We start from the raw sequence: 15,146 nt of genomic DNA on the forward strand, positions 1-15,146 counted from the left end.
TCTTCTATATTAAATAAATATATAAATAAATAAATATCTACTTTTAATTGAAAAAAAAAAAAAGTATGCCGGGAAAAAAAAGTATGATATATGAATTGAATTAATTCTATATTAGTTAATTTCTAATATTAGTAAATTTTTATTAAATTAAGTTTTCAATTAAGTAAGTGTTGCATTACTCCTGAGGGTAAACCAATACATGAAGTCATATTAACCCAATCTAATTGTTGATATGAGAAAATTAATGTTGACAAATTGATTAAGTACTAATTTCATTTAACTAAATTTGATTTGATTAGAGGCTGTACCTGGTCGGGTCCTTTGTCTCAGAAAGAATCTCCAGTAGCTCATCGTTGGACAGAAAGAAGAAACGAGGGAAGAAGAGTCTCTTTTTTTCCAGGTATTTGTTCAGACCTTTCAGGATGAGCTCCAAAAGCTCATTGCTTTTCATAAGATTCTCTAATATCTTATTGATGCCCACCACAGTCAGGACATGCTTGTCCTAAAGAAAGAACAAAATCGGTTTCTAAGTCAGTGTAAACTGAGCGAAAACAGTGTTGACTGTCTTAAAATAGCCCTACACTACTTAGGTGTGATTTTAGCATGAGTATAATAAGTTTTTAAAATCCTTTTTCTTTGTTTATGACCATATCTTGTATGATTTACAGATTTAATTAGTCAAACTTTCAGGAACATCGAAAAACAACTGAGTATACACAATTAGACCTGCGATAAAGTTCTATATTTTACTACCAAGTTAGTACAACTTAGTTCTACAACTAAGAACGGCACACAGTGGATCAACCTACCAGGCTGACTTGTTTAATGAGGTCCCTCCAGATTTTGTCCACTGTGGTGAAGCGACGTCCCTCCTCTGGCATCTGGGCCATGATGTCTGGAGAACTGAAAATGGGCTCCAGGTAGAGCCACGTGCACTGCACCTTCAGCCACTCGTCTAAAATATTCTGTAGCAGCAGCAGCTTGCCCTCCCAGTCGCTACAACACATACCGACAGATTAATCCATCTGTCTAACAAACCACAGGTTCGTTTTTTTTATTATTCATTATAAATGTGTATATAATTAGATATTTTATTTTATTATATAATTATTAGCTTATAACCCAAAATCTATTAATTAAGGTTTTGCAGTATAGATAACTATCAAATGTCTTTAAAAGATCCTGAATAATCATGATCATTATGATCTTGGATTTTTGTTATTTTCTATTCATTATTTAAGCAAAATTAAGCATCAACAATGCATTGTCTTCCAATCACGTGAAATTACTGCTTTAGATTTGACACCTGCAGAAGATCAAATTTTAAACCTTGCTGTATTTAGTCTAACAATGTTAGTGATGTTAGCCAGTCCCATTAGAGTTTTTCTCTGTAAACTTGTTCTGTAAGTATTTTGCCTTAAAAGCTACTTACAGTATCTCTGCCTCAAAGGGTTTAATGAAGGACGAGCCGCGCATCGTCTGTGTCTTGACTATATGGTCGTCCAGCAGCATCTGGATCTCATCCACTGAGGATAGAATGGAAGTGCCAGACTCACGGTAGGGTAACAGGTTAAACTTCATGTCTGCCCACTCGCTAGTCATGCGCTCCATGGCCTTCTCCAGTGAGTACTCTTTGCTGGCTGCCTCACTGATGCCCTCAAAGTTGAGCAAGTGGACCTCAAGGTGCAAAGGAATAAAGTGGGAAATACAGGCCTCCTCTTGTGAAGGCTTCAGGGAGAAACCCACCACAGCTGACATGGCCTCCCAGTGGCGGTCTCGCAAGCCTGGATTACACAGCACCTGAAGGAGAGATATTGTAATAATAATAGTAAAAAAAATAAAGTGGGGAGTATACAGCAAAAACTTTTACTATTTTGTTGTTGGTCTTTCAGCTGCCCCCGGCAATTGGTTGCCACAGCAGACCATCCAGTCTGCACATACAGGCTTGGTCCAGGTTTTACACCTGATGCCCTTTCTGATGCAACCCTCCCATTTCATCCATGCTTGGGACCAGCACTGCATCTAGTGGTGTGGATTTGGGCACTGGCTGGGAATTAAACCCGGGCCTTCCACATGGCAAGCAAACACCTACCACTGATCTACCAGTGCCCTTGATTGGTCCCCCTATATGAGAGCTTTAGTTTCACTACTCTTTTGATTTGCATCCGTTTAAATTGTTTACGCTGTTGTACTTGTTGTGTACAACACTATCTTTGTATTATCATATGCTAGCTTTAATGTAAGTTTTTTTCTTTATTATTATAATAAAACTTCACAATATTTTTTTTTAAATCTGCTCTTGCATCTAGCCTCACTTCACACTATGAAAAATATAATATATAAAAATGAATATTCAATTATTTATCAAGCCTACCCTACAGCACACTAAAATGATCCCGGTTAGGAAACTGGGGTCAGAGCGCAGGGTGAGGCAGGATACAGCACCCCTGGAGCAGATAGGGTTAAGGGCCTTGCTCAAGGGCTCAACAGTGACAACTTGACGGTGCTAGGGCTTGACCTTCCAATCAGTAACCCAATAACTCAAAGCCTTACCCTTTTGAGCCACCACTGCCCTACACGCCAAGACGGAGTGTGTCAGGAGGAGCAAGAGAGTCCCAGGTTGTTCAGAGAGGTGCCAACAGGGTGACTCCCAATACCGTGCCCAAACAAAAGGCAGACTGTAAAGAGCTCTTGGGTGCCCTAACAGAGCATAGCTCCAGAAGAGGTTGATCTCCAGGAGGTGTCTGATAGTGCAGAGCTCCAACAAAAGGCTGACAACACAGCTTCACACCAAACCATGCTCCCTGAAGATCTTTAAAGCCAAGCACCTGACTAGATAGCGTTACACTGCGGACATGAATCATGCCAGAAGATGCATCAAATAATGCCACATTATGTTAGACTCATTCCATGCTATGTTGCAATGCAAAGACCTTGTGACACTTCCTATCCATCACTCACCAGGTGGCCTCCCCATCCCAAGCCAGTCATGCCATCACTGGAGGACAAAGAAATGGCCCTTTCATCTACAAGTTCATTGCAACCAGCATCTAGCCTATTTGCAAAGTTTCAGCTTACCCACCAAATTTTTGTTAAATTTTTGTCGCATATGTTTAGTTCCATAGTACTGTTTGTATGAATGAAAAATATGCTATAATATTTTTCTCTGCTACCAATGATAAACAATAAATGATAAAACCAGGAACTACTCAATAACACATTTATTACAGACCACCATCAGGCTTCCACACACACAACACCTATAGTAGGAGGTGTTGTGTTTACACTAAGCAGAGGATGGTTAGCAATTACAGAATGCCACCAACCTTCGACGAAGAAAAACCTTACGAGAGCTGGAAGAATGAAGTTGGAGTTTGGATTAGAGGTACCAAGCTCCCACTGTCGGGAAGAGCCAGGGAAACTGCGATGGAAATACCAGTAGACGGTTTAAATAAGGACAGTGGCATGGCGACTTTACTAACAAAACTTGATGGTTTGTTTCTAAAATAAGAAGAAGACGGAACATAAGTTTACTCGAACTTTGCCCGAATGAAGAGCGATTGAGTGTATCTATGCTGGATTACATCATCAATTTCGAACACTATTTACGGATTTTTATAGCTATATCAAATCATATTTTTTTGGTTTAAAAATATATTGTTAGTGGTTTCTTATTTAAAAGAGTAGTTGGCTATTTGAATATGTTTTGGGTTAAAAAAAAAAAGAGATCGAGTTTTGTTAAGTTCCACATGACTGCTTATATAAAAGAAATGTATGCTATAATTTACCAAGGGGGGTAGGGGTAAATGAGGGCTCTTATTGTGAAGAGGGGGCATGTAAAGAATGTTCTAGGGGTTATGGAGTAAAGATATAGGTGTTGTGTGTGTGTGGAAGTCTGACGAGTATTTAGTATTACCTGGTTTTGTCATTTATCGTTTAACAACCTATACTTTACAGAACAATGAAACAATTTTTTTCATAGACATTTTGAGTTGTAATTATGTAGCAGTTAAATGTAGCATTTTAATGATCAAATGTCTTTCATCTCTGTGTGGTACCTGAACTAATGGGATATGTTGCTTGAAGTCCTCCACCTCAGCCTTGACTTGGGTGATGATTTGGAGAGCCATGGATGAGTTCTGTAAATTTTTTTCCAGTTTGTTGAGCGAGCGCCAGTAGTTGCTGACATCACCTTCCACCTTGTCAGGGTTGATGGACATGAGATGGCCATTAAGCCACTGATGATGCTCAGCTTGAAACTCTGTAGCGGTCTGATAAAGGCGAAGGTAGGGGAGCAGCTGGTCTTGGACTGTCTTGCATAGAGGATACTGGGAGACGGGCCATCCAAATGATTCTTCTTCCAAGTTAAAGCCCTCAATCTTGGTGAAAAAGAAAAATAGAAAACCAAAGTGAAACCACTCAAGATAGATGTAGATTTGTAGATTTATTTTGAGTTAAGGATAATCTACAAATTGAATTCAGCATCCACACATATGCTACACATATGGATTAAGAAACAAATTTCAATTGGAATTTATGAACAAAATGCTTTCAAGAGATCACTGAGTGAATAAATGACAGTACCAACTTACTTTCTCCATGGCAGTCTCCAGCTTGGAATTAAGTGTCTGAGCCTTTTTCAGATACTTGCTGACTTCAGACAGGTCCCCTAAAAGGGTAAACCCCTCCACCTGCTTTGAATATCCTTCCAGTTCTTCCACAAACCTCTCGCACCGCAACTGTGAGCAATAAATATTATTAATATCTTACAGATTATGGATGCTAATACAGCCTAGCCTGTCAGCAGAGCTATGTATCATTGTTGTGACTTTTGTAAATTTCTTATTACAGACATGTTATTAACTTGCACAATTAATTAGTTTGATTTGGTAATTATTTATGCATGTAATTTTTTTTCACCTTCAAAAAATCCTGGAATTGTACAGTCTTCTCTTTAGCAATTTCTTTGTGACTGTCGAAGATGGACGGCATGCGCATGTGCCACTGGAAGGTCTTCTTGTTCAGGTTTATGTCCATCGGAGAAAATTCATAACCAGCCAAGAAGCAGAGACGTTTCATAGATTCACTGAGTTGGAGCTCGAGTTTGGGCATCTCTTCAGCTTCAACCTTCTTTATGTAGTCCTTTAATGGAGCCAAATGGTAAAAGTTAGAACGAGAGTTTACTGTAGAAAAAAAAAAGAACCGTGCTTAATAAATCTGGTTGTACTGTATCACCTTAAGAGCCATGAGCTCTTGTGTATTTGAAGGAGTGCTGTGAGCTTTTGTTGCAATTTTCTCAAATTCATCACATAATCTGTAGGTATTGGACACACACACACACACACACACACACACAATATTACCTTGTTTTAAGATTAAAAAGAAATTTGATTTTAAAAGTGTATGTCTGAAAATTGGTGGTTATAGTTTTACTGTTGGACACAGTGTGATAGACTTCACCAATCATTGTTACAGAAGACGGATTATTATGTCTGCCTTCACATGCATATGAACTTAAGTGACCTCAAATTCTAAATCCATAGGGTTGGCCCACCCCCTATAGAGTGAAGTTAATCCATGTCTTTATGGATCTTGCTTTGTGCACTGGTGCACAGTCATAGGGCCATTCCCAAACGGTTCCCACAAAGTTAGGAGCATAAAATCGTCCAAATTGTCTTTGTATGCTGAAGCAATAAGACTTCTTTTCCCTGGAAGTAAGGGGGCAAGCCCAATGACTGAAAAACATCCCCACACCAGTTCCAATTTGACAGCTATTAGTGTATATACATGACTGCTATTTATTAGTGTATTGCTGTATACCCATTTATTTTTACTTCCTTTTTTACAATTTCTTACAATAGTTATTGTCATCTTTTGGTCTGTCTGAAACTCTGAAAGTCTATAAATCATACAGCAACATCTATTTCTCAGTGTAGGAGGTTAGAATGATTTGAAAACCCACCATCCACTGCTGTTGTAAATATGGAACATTGCTATTTTGCTGACCATCCCACCTTGTTTGCGACTCTATTGACATCGTTGGCCATAAATACCAATAGTAATATGATAATAGCACTTGTTTGGTTGGAATTGTGCACTGGATTCCAGCAGTGAGATAAATGCTAAAATGCTTACAATTTATTGCATGTCTGGTGGTCCTCCAGCAGACGGGTGACCAGTTTCTCCTTAAGTCCCTCCACACGCTTCACTAGTGCACGAATAAGCTCCTGGCAGTGCACTTCAAACATACCGAGGCGCACAACCTGCAAAATTAAAAAACGGTGACAAAACCCTTCATGAATGTCTGAACATATTAACTGGGTTTAGTACTGAGCGACCTTAGTATCACAGCCAACAACTGATGCTGTCACTGTATTTATAATTTGCTCACATCGCACATTGGAATATTACAGTACTGTTCAAAAGTGTTAGGTACACACAGTTTTTTTTCTTTTGTGAAATTTTGTTCTACATGTTTATTTAATGACTTCATTATAAATTGAGTTTTAAAAAAATCTGATTTCCACCGAGACTATTTTTTAGGAGTCTTTACGCCAATTATTGACTTTGTTTCATTGAGAAACATGTAGATGGTGTTGCAATGGATGTTGGGAGTTAAACTGCAAGTACTGGTCTGTGTGTTTGGCTTTTCTGTAGACTTCCATTGCTTGCGTTGAGAAACTTAAAACGGGAGTCTACTGAGAAGCCACTAAGACTAGTACTTGCGGTTTGACTCCCACTATCCATTGCAACACAAATTAAGTGTATAAGGACACTTCATCCCATTTTTGTGGTCAAAAATGTTAGTAAAGCTGCAGTAAAAAGGATTTGGGAAACCACAACATACCAGTTCACTCTAAACCCACCAACTGACTAAGAAACAGACGCATCCACCCCAAAGACTGTATACCAAAAAATAAAAAGAGCAATGTAATAAAGTATATGCAGTACAACGCAGTGTGTCAGTGTGACCGTCACACTTAAGGACTCCCCTTACTCTCTTTGGTCGTTTCATCTCAATGACTCTCCCTAATCTCTCCCTATTGTCTTTTTTATAACTCTCTCACCTACTCTCTAATGACCCTCCATTATACTCTCACCTTCTCCATTATTAACATAACGAGCCTTTTCAACAAGGGGAGGATGCTTTGACCTTGAAAGACCACACCTGGGTGACTAAGAATCTTTACAGACTTTTCAAGTTTGAGTATTATATAGTGTAGTATAGCAATTCAGTCTTGGTGGAGAAATGTAAGTTTTGAAAAATTACAATAATTAATAAAAAAAAACTATAAAGACAATAAAGTGTAACTGCAAAATTGCATTAATTATTATTTCATTGTGTGTTCAGAAAACAGACAGATGAAATACAGTAAATTATAGAAACAAAGAACCTTGGAGTGTTGTGGCCTTTTAGGCACTGTAACGGTTAACCCCTAGAGGGCGCCAAAGCGCCTGGGTTTGTTTTATGTTGTAGCTTTGTTTTAGTTGGACTTCATGTCCCAGCACCTCGGTCAGGTGACATAAGGATTCACCTGAACCGAGGTAAGGTAATTAAGTTTATTATAAAGAGCCTGACTGAAGCTCAGTCAGGCGTCTAGCTTTAGTTGGTATTTATATGATTTATGTCGGTGTTTGTTTTATGTGTTTATTTAAAATAATAAAAACCTGTACTGAAACGCCAGCTCGCCTCCTGCAATTATGCCACTAAAACACACACACCGATTGAGGAATCATAACAGAAAGCTAGACCGTAAAAGTGGCATAGCGGAGGTCGCTCCCCCAGATGTTTTTTGGGGGGGCGCTATTACCATCTCGTCCGAGCTGGCGGAATGGATACAGGACAGCGAGGAGCAAGGAAAGAGGGAGCTGTTGCAGAGCTGGGAGGGCTGCAAGCTCGCCGAACTGGCGGACTGGCTGGGAGACAGCGAGGAGCAGCGAGAGCCGGAGGCGCGGCAAAGCTGGGAAGGCTGCAGGCTCGCCATCCGGCGGACGCCGTTTAGAGGTGAGGCAGCTGAGGGAAACGGGTTCCCACGCTCCGACGAGGAAGTACGGGCCAGGGAGGTCGGGTACATCAGAGGCGAACGGGAACAAGAGCCCGAGGAGGAGCGAGGTAAAAAGGAGGATGGGACCCGGGAACTGCTCAAGTTCTGGGCATAGGTGAATGGGGAGCGCATTCGGGGCCTGCAAGAGCAGGTGGAACAGCTCCAACACCTGCTCATCCGACTCCACGAGAGCCAAGCAACAGGCTCTGAGCCTCCTCCTTCTCAGCCTCTGCTCGAAACAGAGAACGACGGGCTTCCGCCACCTCCGCCTCTCTTCCTCGTTGAAGACGCGTTTCCTCCACCTCCGCCGCCTCTGCCCGATATGGGGGACGTCGCTCCCGCTCCACAGCCGCCCTGTGTAGCGCACGTCGCTCCAGCTCCTCAGCCCGGCTTTGAGGACGCCGCGCTTCTTCCCCCGCTTCCGGCTTTGAGGACGTCGCGCTTCTTCCTCCGCCTCCCGGCTTTGAGGCCGCCGCCCAGCTCAGCGCACGCCGCTCCAGCTCCGCCGCCGCCCAGCTCAGCGCACGCCGCTCCAGCTCCGCCGCCGCCGCCGCCCAGCTCAGCAAGCGTCGCTCCAGCTCCGCCGCCGCCGCCCAGCTCAGCAAGCGTCGCTCCAGCTCCGCCGCCGCCGCCCAGCTCAGCGCACGCCGCTCCAGCTCCGCCGCCGCCGCCCAGCTCAGCGAGCGTCGCTCCAGCTCCGCCGCCGCGGGGGGTCCAGACTGGGACCGCTGGGGAGGGTGTCCCGGTCCTCCGGTAACGCTCCGGAGGAGCGTTTTTTAGGGGGGGGTACTGTAACGGTTAACCCCTAGAGGGCGCCAAAGCGCCTGGGTTTGTTTTATCTTGTAGTTTTGTTTTAGTTGGACTTCATGTCCCAGACTGCACCTCGGTCAGGTGACATAAGGATTCACCTGAACCGAGGTAAGGTAATTAAGTTTATTATAACTAGCTTTAGTTGGTATTTATATGATTTATGTCGGTGTTGTTTTATGTGTTTATTTAAAATAATAAAAACCTGTACTGAAACGCCAGCTCGCCTCCTGCAATTATGCCACCCAAACACACACGATGATTGAGGAATCCTAACAGGCACAGATAAGTTCTTTCTTTTTATATCAATAGTTTACTATTGATAACTAATAAAAAGAAAACTTGTACAAGAAAGTGTTGCAGTAAATAATTACACAAATTTATAGCTAAACAACAGAAATTATAGAAAGTCCTTGAGATTCCGCACCATTAAAAAAGCCTGAGACTTAAACTGACCTTGCAGTAGTCATACTGGATCTCATCAGCCAGCTGTTGGTAGTGTGTTGCCTCCGTTATTAAGTCCTGGTACGAGTGTTCCTCCATCAGGAACTGCTCTACGTCCTGATCGGCCTGTTGCGATACCAGCGGAGCAAATTTATCGTAGAGGCGCACATGTGCAGTTGGCCCACTGCTTTCTTCACGTATCACCCGCTTAATTTCATCCTTTTGTACTTCCAGAATCTCAGGCAGGATAACTGGTTTCAGCATTTTAGCATCTTCTGTGCCTGGCTACGATAAAAAAAATTAAAATACAAGACTGTGTTGAAAGTGTATAGCAATCACTGCAATCAAATGTATTCTTGTTGTTAATAAAAGCCATTTATTAATTTTTTTACGTCAAGTAAAATTCCCATATCATATCTAATATCAGAGCATGACATCCAAAATGTACAATAAAAACATGCAAAATATGGTTAGCATTCTAAACAGGGTGCAGGGGACTGTATAGGGGAAAAGTTTATTTCCTTAAGAGAAAACTTCCAGAAATTGAGGAGAAGAAATATATGCAGGCTCTTACCCATTCCGAGTATAGCTCTGTCTCCATTCGAGGCACTGAGCTGATGCATTTCAACATAGCTTCATAGACCTTCAGCAAAATTACCTCAAAGTCCTTGAAATCTGGCTCAAATATAATCTTGTTCTGCTTCAGGACAAGCCGCAGAACAAACCCGGGATGCTCATAGGCCCTCACCGAACACTTCAGGGAAACAACAAGGTTAATTTATTAATGCTATTAATGTCATAAAAAAATCAAATGCATAGAAATATATGACCAAAGAGAGAGCATAAGAGAAATGTTACTCAGAAACTGTAACCTGCTCCATTCAGCCATTGTTGAATAATTCACAGATAAATATGCTGGAAAACTTAATATGAGCAAAGAGCATCCACTGTATGCCTTACGGGGTCCTGAGCTATCAGGCGTGTGTAGTCATGAATAGATTCCAGGGCCAGACTCTGAAGCTGAGAAGACATTAAAGCAGCTATGCAGTTGAAGAAGGACTGCAGCCGTGATGGATTTGTGTTTTTGGGGACCAATTTGCGCTTGCTTCCCTGGTAGCAGATTTGTTGCACTTCAGGAAACCACCTGTTTTATATAAAAAAAAAAAAAAGAACAGAATAAAAAAGATTGCTCGCTTAGACATTACATTAACTCATGCAATTTTTATTTATTACATTTGCAACAAAGCAACGTAAACCAAAAAAAAAAAAAAAAAGAACATTTTGACAGAAGACTGTGTTTCTATCTGGATGATAAGCATATAAATTCCATTTGACAGTACATGCTGGAATGTAAAAGTTAACGGTTATAGGCTACTGTATATAGCGGTTTGCATACTTGTTTAGCAGAGTGGCCTGAGCACTTTCAATATGTCGGCTGACAATCTGCTGAAAGACAAAGAGCTCCAGAGCCTCCTCCCTGGTATGAAACTCTGTTACATCGAGAAGACGTAAGTTCCTGTGCAAAGCGTTTAACAATTTTTTAAGGGTGGGAGAAATATACACTGTTTTATTTTCACTGCAATGTAATGCAGCAAGTTAGAAATTTAGAAAAGCAATAAGCTACTGTATATAAGTAGTTGACATGTATTTTCTTATGCTTATCAAATAATATGTGATTTGAAGTCTGTATATATACAGTAGAATAGTGTTTCTACCTACTTGTAGGACATATGCCACAGCTTCATTATAGATAGCATGGTGGGGTTGATGGCATGGAGATGCTGACTCATCCTTTTTCGTGCCTGATGGTAGGATTCATACCATGGTTTTGGCACAACCGCCATCCTGAAAGTGAGCATTGTAGACATTGTAATTAACCTTTTTTTTTCTAAACAATTTAAATGCTGGCATTTTCTCTTCAACCTCATAAAATCTTCTAAATCTAATTTTCTGTAGCATATTAAAAACATGGGGGTAAATCTTAGACTATAATTAGGCTTACTCTTCTCTGTGAGGCGGAAGACTTTTAATTTTCTGTTCTTCGTTATCTCTCGGGTCTTGCAGTGCAAAATCCACTGCAAAAGAATCCACGGGGTGATCAATTTTGTTATAAACTATTCAACTATTCAACTATTCTAATAAAATAACAATTATTATAAACTTTTGAAGTTTTCCAAATGGCATTGCCATAGTAGTTCCTGAGCATTATTTCATTATTATTATTATTATTATTATTATTGAAGACTTTTAGCATCCAGACAATTAAGAACATCCATAAACAATCTATTCAAGTATGTTTAAAAAAAATATTTTCAATTATAAATTAAAACTATAAAAAGAACGAAAGCTAAAAATGAATTATAGTATTAAGCATTTTGTACATGAATATCTTACCTATAGCTTTCTTAGCACTCAGCAAATAATCATCTCTTATCTCATCTGAGAGAAACTCAGTGGATCTTGTTAGCATCTTCAGGTGACTTGGCACCCGGCTGAGGATTCTCTCCATCCAGAAATCTTCCATAGGGCCCACGTGCTGTGTGTCAATCCCATATCGAATGTAGTTATAATATTTCTGTGAGGGGAAAAACAGCACGATATGATATGATATGATATGATATGATATAAAAACTTCTTTGTTTGTACATGTGTCTTATAACTTTTATTATTATTATTATTATTATTATTATTATTATTATTATTATTGCTGTTGTTTTATTTTCAAAAGTTTTAACCAAACATTTTTCATGTTTTTTTCTTTTTTATATTTAACTTAATGTCAGGTTTTATAGCAGAGAATTAACATTTGCTGTATTTTATTGTAAGGGGATCTTTTCTGGATCCCACAGCATCAGAGAAATTGCTGAAAACTTTTTTATTTTTAAAACTACATGCCACATCTACTTACTGCCATTCTTATCTGAGTTGATGTTAGAGAACTGTGCGCCGATTGTAAGCTTTCACCTCCGTCTGATGCTTCCTCCCTATGACAATTAAAGTGGAGAAACAAATAATGAATTAATCAGAAGCATTTTAAATGTATGGTATTCATTAAAATAAAGATGATATCTACAGTATAACTTAATGTATTGTAGATTCACTATTGTTTTTCTATAAAGTTTTTTTTCTGATTCATGCACTGCATCCACACTAATTGTCATTAGTCCACTTAAAGCTTCCTATTACGTATATATACTTGCAAAATATTCACATTAGCAATTAACATGAGAACAATACTGTAATTCAACAAACTTCAGTAGCACTCTAGAATATCTGTTGCTGTAAATCTTGCGCGCACGCACACACACACACACACACACACACACACACACACACACACACACTTGCAGTCATGTGATCTGATTGGAAAGTGTCTTAATATTAGACAAACAATATAATTTTATTTATAATGATTTATTTAGGCAAAAATAATAAATATGTGGGAAATACTTAGTACTCCCCATGATTCAATAGCCTGTAGGTTCACGCTGCACTGCTTTCTCAACAGTGACAACTAAAAGTTGGATTGCTATCAGTACTGAAGCTCAAGAGTGGGTTTCCTGACTCAACTTCATATCCTAAGTTAAAGTTTAAACATTGAGGTGTATTTCAGCTGGAATATTAACAGGCACAATCTGGGACACCTCTAAACGCTTGTGGAAAAAGAGAACAAACTGTACCATCTTATGTGCCAATGTGGGCATGCGCCAGTCTGTGAAGGGAGCAACTGGCAGGTAAGTGGTAAAGAATCCGAAACTGAGGTGACTATCATTAATTGGTGTTCTGTGTTGCGGTGAGGTATTAAGGGATAAGGATATGAGAGAGCAATGTGGTTTTTTTTTTTTATTTGTGTTGTAAAAAAAAATAAAAATTATACTAAAAAAACACACACACAAGCTGTGTACAAAAAGGTTGTTGACATCAGCTAATGTCCCCGTAGATCAGTTGAGCGCAGTCAATGATTAGCCAACCAGGTGAATGTTACACTTTGTCGCGATTAAAGATTAGGTTATGCAGAGTAATGCAGGACACTCAAACTAAGGAAGAAATTACTCTGTTGTTGGTCTTAAAGAGTCAATGGAAAAGGTTGTTTCAGTTGGTTTAACATAATCCTGACCTATATAATATCAATTCGCAAGAAAACCACAGACACACTGTAACATTATTATAATAATACCTTTATAGTCCTTATAGATAATACCACGGGAAAGAAAAAGCAGATGGCCATGATCTTTCCTAGAATAACTCTTGACCAAGTCTGGTATTCCATAACACTACCCTGACTAATATACATGGTATCCTTTATGCATGGTAACCAAAGGCTGCACGTCTGTTTTTATATCATTTTAATCCAAAATATTCTTCACATGACAAAATTCACGTTACCTTATGTTATTTATATCATACCATAAATAACATGACAAAAACTTCTGCTCGCTGTAATTTTGATAGTGTACAATGATAATGCAATAGATAACTGTTGAAAGAGCCTACCTTAAAAAAAGGTCAAAGGAATAAATGATCATCATTAACTTTTTGAAGTTATAGGTGCAGACAGATGAATTTGGAAAGAATCAAACATACGAGAAAATGCTGATAAGCGTCCTTCGAAGCTGTTCACGGTCCTTCTTCAACTTCACAGATTGATTGAACGATCCAGACATTCTGGCCGTGCTGCGGACACTCTGGCCATGCTGCATGCTACCTCCTCCTGTAAAGAAAATGAAAATTCAGTTGCAATATTCAATAAACATCAAAATGTTTTCATCCCTACATGTTTTAAACTGAATGTTTTTAGAACTGATTTTCTTCGTTATTAACTTCAAAATGGTTTCAAAGGATGAACATGTCCTGTAGGTTGAAAAATAGCTGATAGTTAAACACGTTAACCATCTATAATCAACAAGCCATTTAAAATTAATGATAATGAAACGCACATTTTTTTTCTCAGTTTAAGTTTCATTTAAAAATTCTAGCAGGCTAAACCTAATAAATTAGTTATATACCAAGCATTAACAGAAAAACATTCAAACGACACACGCACAGACCTGAGACGGGAATTGAACCTGCAACCCTGGCGGTGTACGCCACTGTGCCTCTATACAGTATATAAAGAGTATTTATTTTAAAAAATAATAATAATAAATAAAATTTCAAAAGTCAAAAATACTGCTTATTTCTCTTTCCTTTCTCAAAAAGCACAGCTGCCAAAAATATAATGTCTAATATCACATATCAGTAGAATTACAAGCGCACCCTCTTATGGTGAACAATTTTATAAAAGTGAGTTAGCACATTTTTAAACAGTTAATCATACTGTCAATAAATCAATTCATGAATAGTCATTAATTTGTCACTGTATAGGGAGTCACTGTTGTCCAGTGGGAGAAAAATTATTTTTGTGTAGCTGACAAATGAATGCCAGAAAACGCCACAAGCTTTTATATTGAAGAAAATAATTTAGTTCTTCAGCTAAAGGAAAATATATAATTTTGCAAAATGACACAATTTTGACCAAAACAGAACTTACATTATATATTTAAGAAATCAGAATGTTAATTATCAGTTTAAAAGAGAATACATTTTCCCTTACTGGAAATCCAAGTGAACACTTCATCAGGGTTGCCTGTTTGTCCCGGGAGCATGAAGCTTGGTTTTGCATCCTGCCACCTGGGCTTTGAACGAATCTAAGAGACACAAGCTGTTCATATGAGAGAATATCGGTTCTCACAAATGCCTAAAGTCTGCATTTTTCTCCTGTTTATCACTCACCTTTGGAAGTTTTGGCAAAAAATGTGAGGACCTGTTTGGGACTGTGGAAAGCTTTTTACTCCCTGATGAACCCTGCAT

At 39.2% G+C, this 15,146-nt stretch overlaps 1 protein-coding gene across 1 annotated transcript in view; it reads right to left on the reverse strand.

Moving 5' to 3' along the window:
- LOC128523941 (dynein axonemal heavy chain 7-like) overlaps positions 1-15,146 on the reverse strand; it is a 71,454-nt gene extending 56,308 nt beyond the window's left edge. Inside the window, 19 exon segments of the mRNA XM_053496160.1 lie at positions 309-502; positions 810-996; positions 1,433-1,800; positions 4,059-4,379; positions 4,593-4,739; positions 4,921-5,142; positions 5,236-5,314; positions 6,136-6,263; positions 9,309-9,581; positions 9,871-10,050; positions 10,257-10,440; positions 10,693-10,812; positions 11,016-11,141; positions 11,299-11,371; positions 11,691-11,871; positions 12,205-12,280; positions 13,881-14,004; positions 14,878-14,983; positions 15,069-15,146. Coding sequence (XP_053352135.1) covers positions 309-502; positions 810-996; positions 1,433-1,800; positions 4,059-4,379; positions 4,593-4,739; positions 4,921-5,142; positions 5,236-5,314; positions 6,136-6,263; positions 9,309-9,581; positions 9,871-10,050; positions 10,257-10,440; positions 10,693-10,812; positions 11,016-11,141; positions 11,299-11,371; positions 11,691-11,871; positions 12,205-12,280; positions 13,881-14,004; positions 14,878-14,983; positions 15,069-15,146 — 3,167 coding nt within the window.

This window comes from Clarias gariepinus, chromosome 5 (assembly GCF_024256425.1).
Source record: "Clarias gariepinus isolate MV-2021 ecotype Netherlands chromosome 5, CGAR_prim_01v2, whole genome shotgun sequence".
In the NCBI taxonomy this organism is placed as follows: domain Eukaryota; kingdom Metazoa; phylum Chordata; class Actinopteri; order Siluriformes; family Clariidae; genus Clarias; species Clarias gariepinus.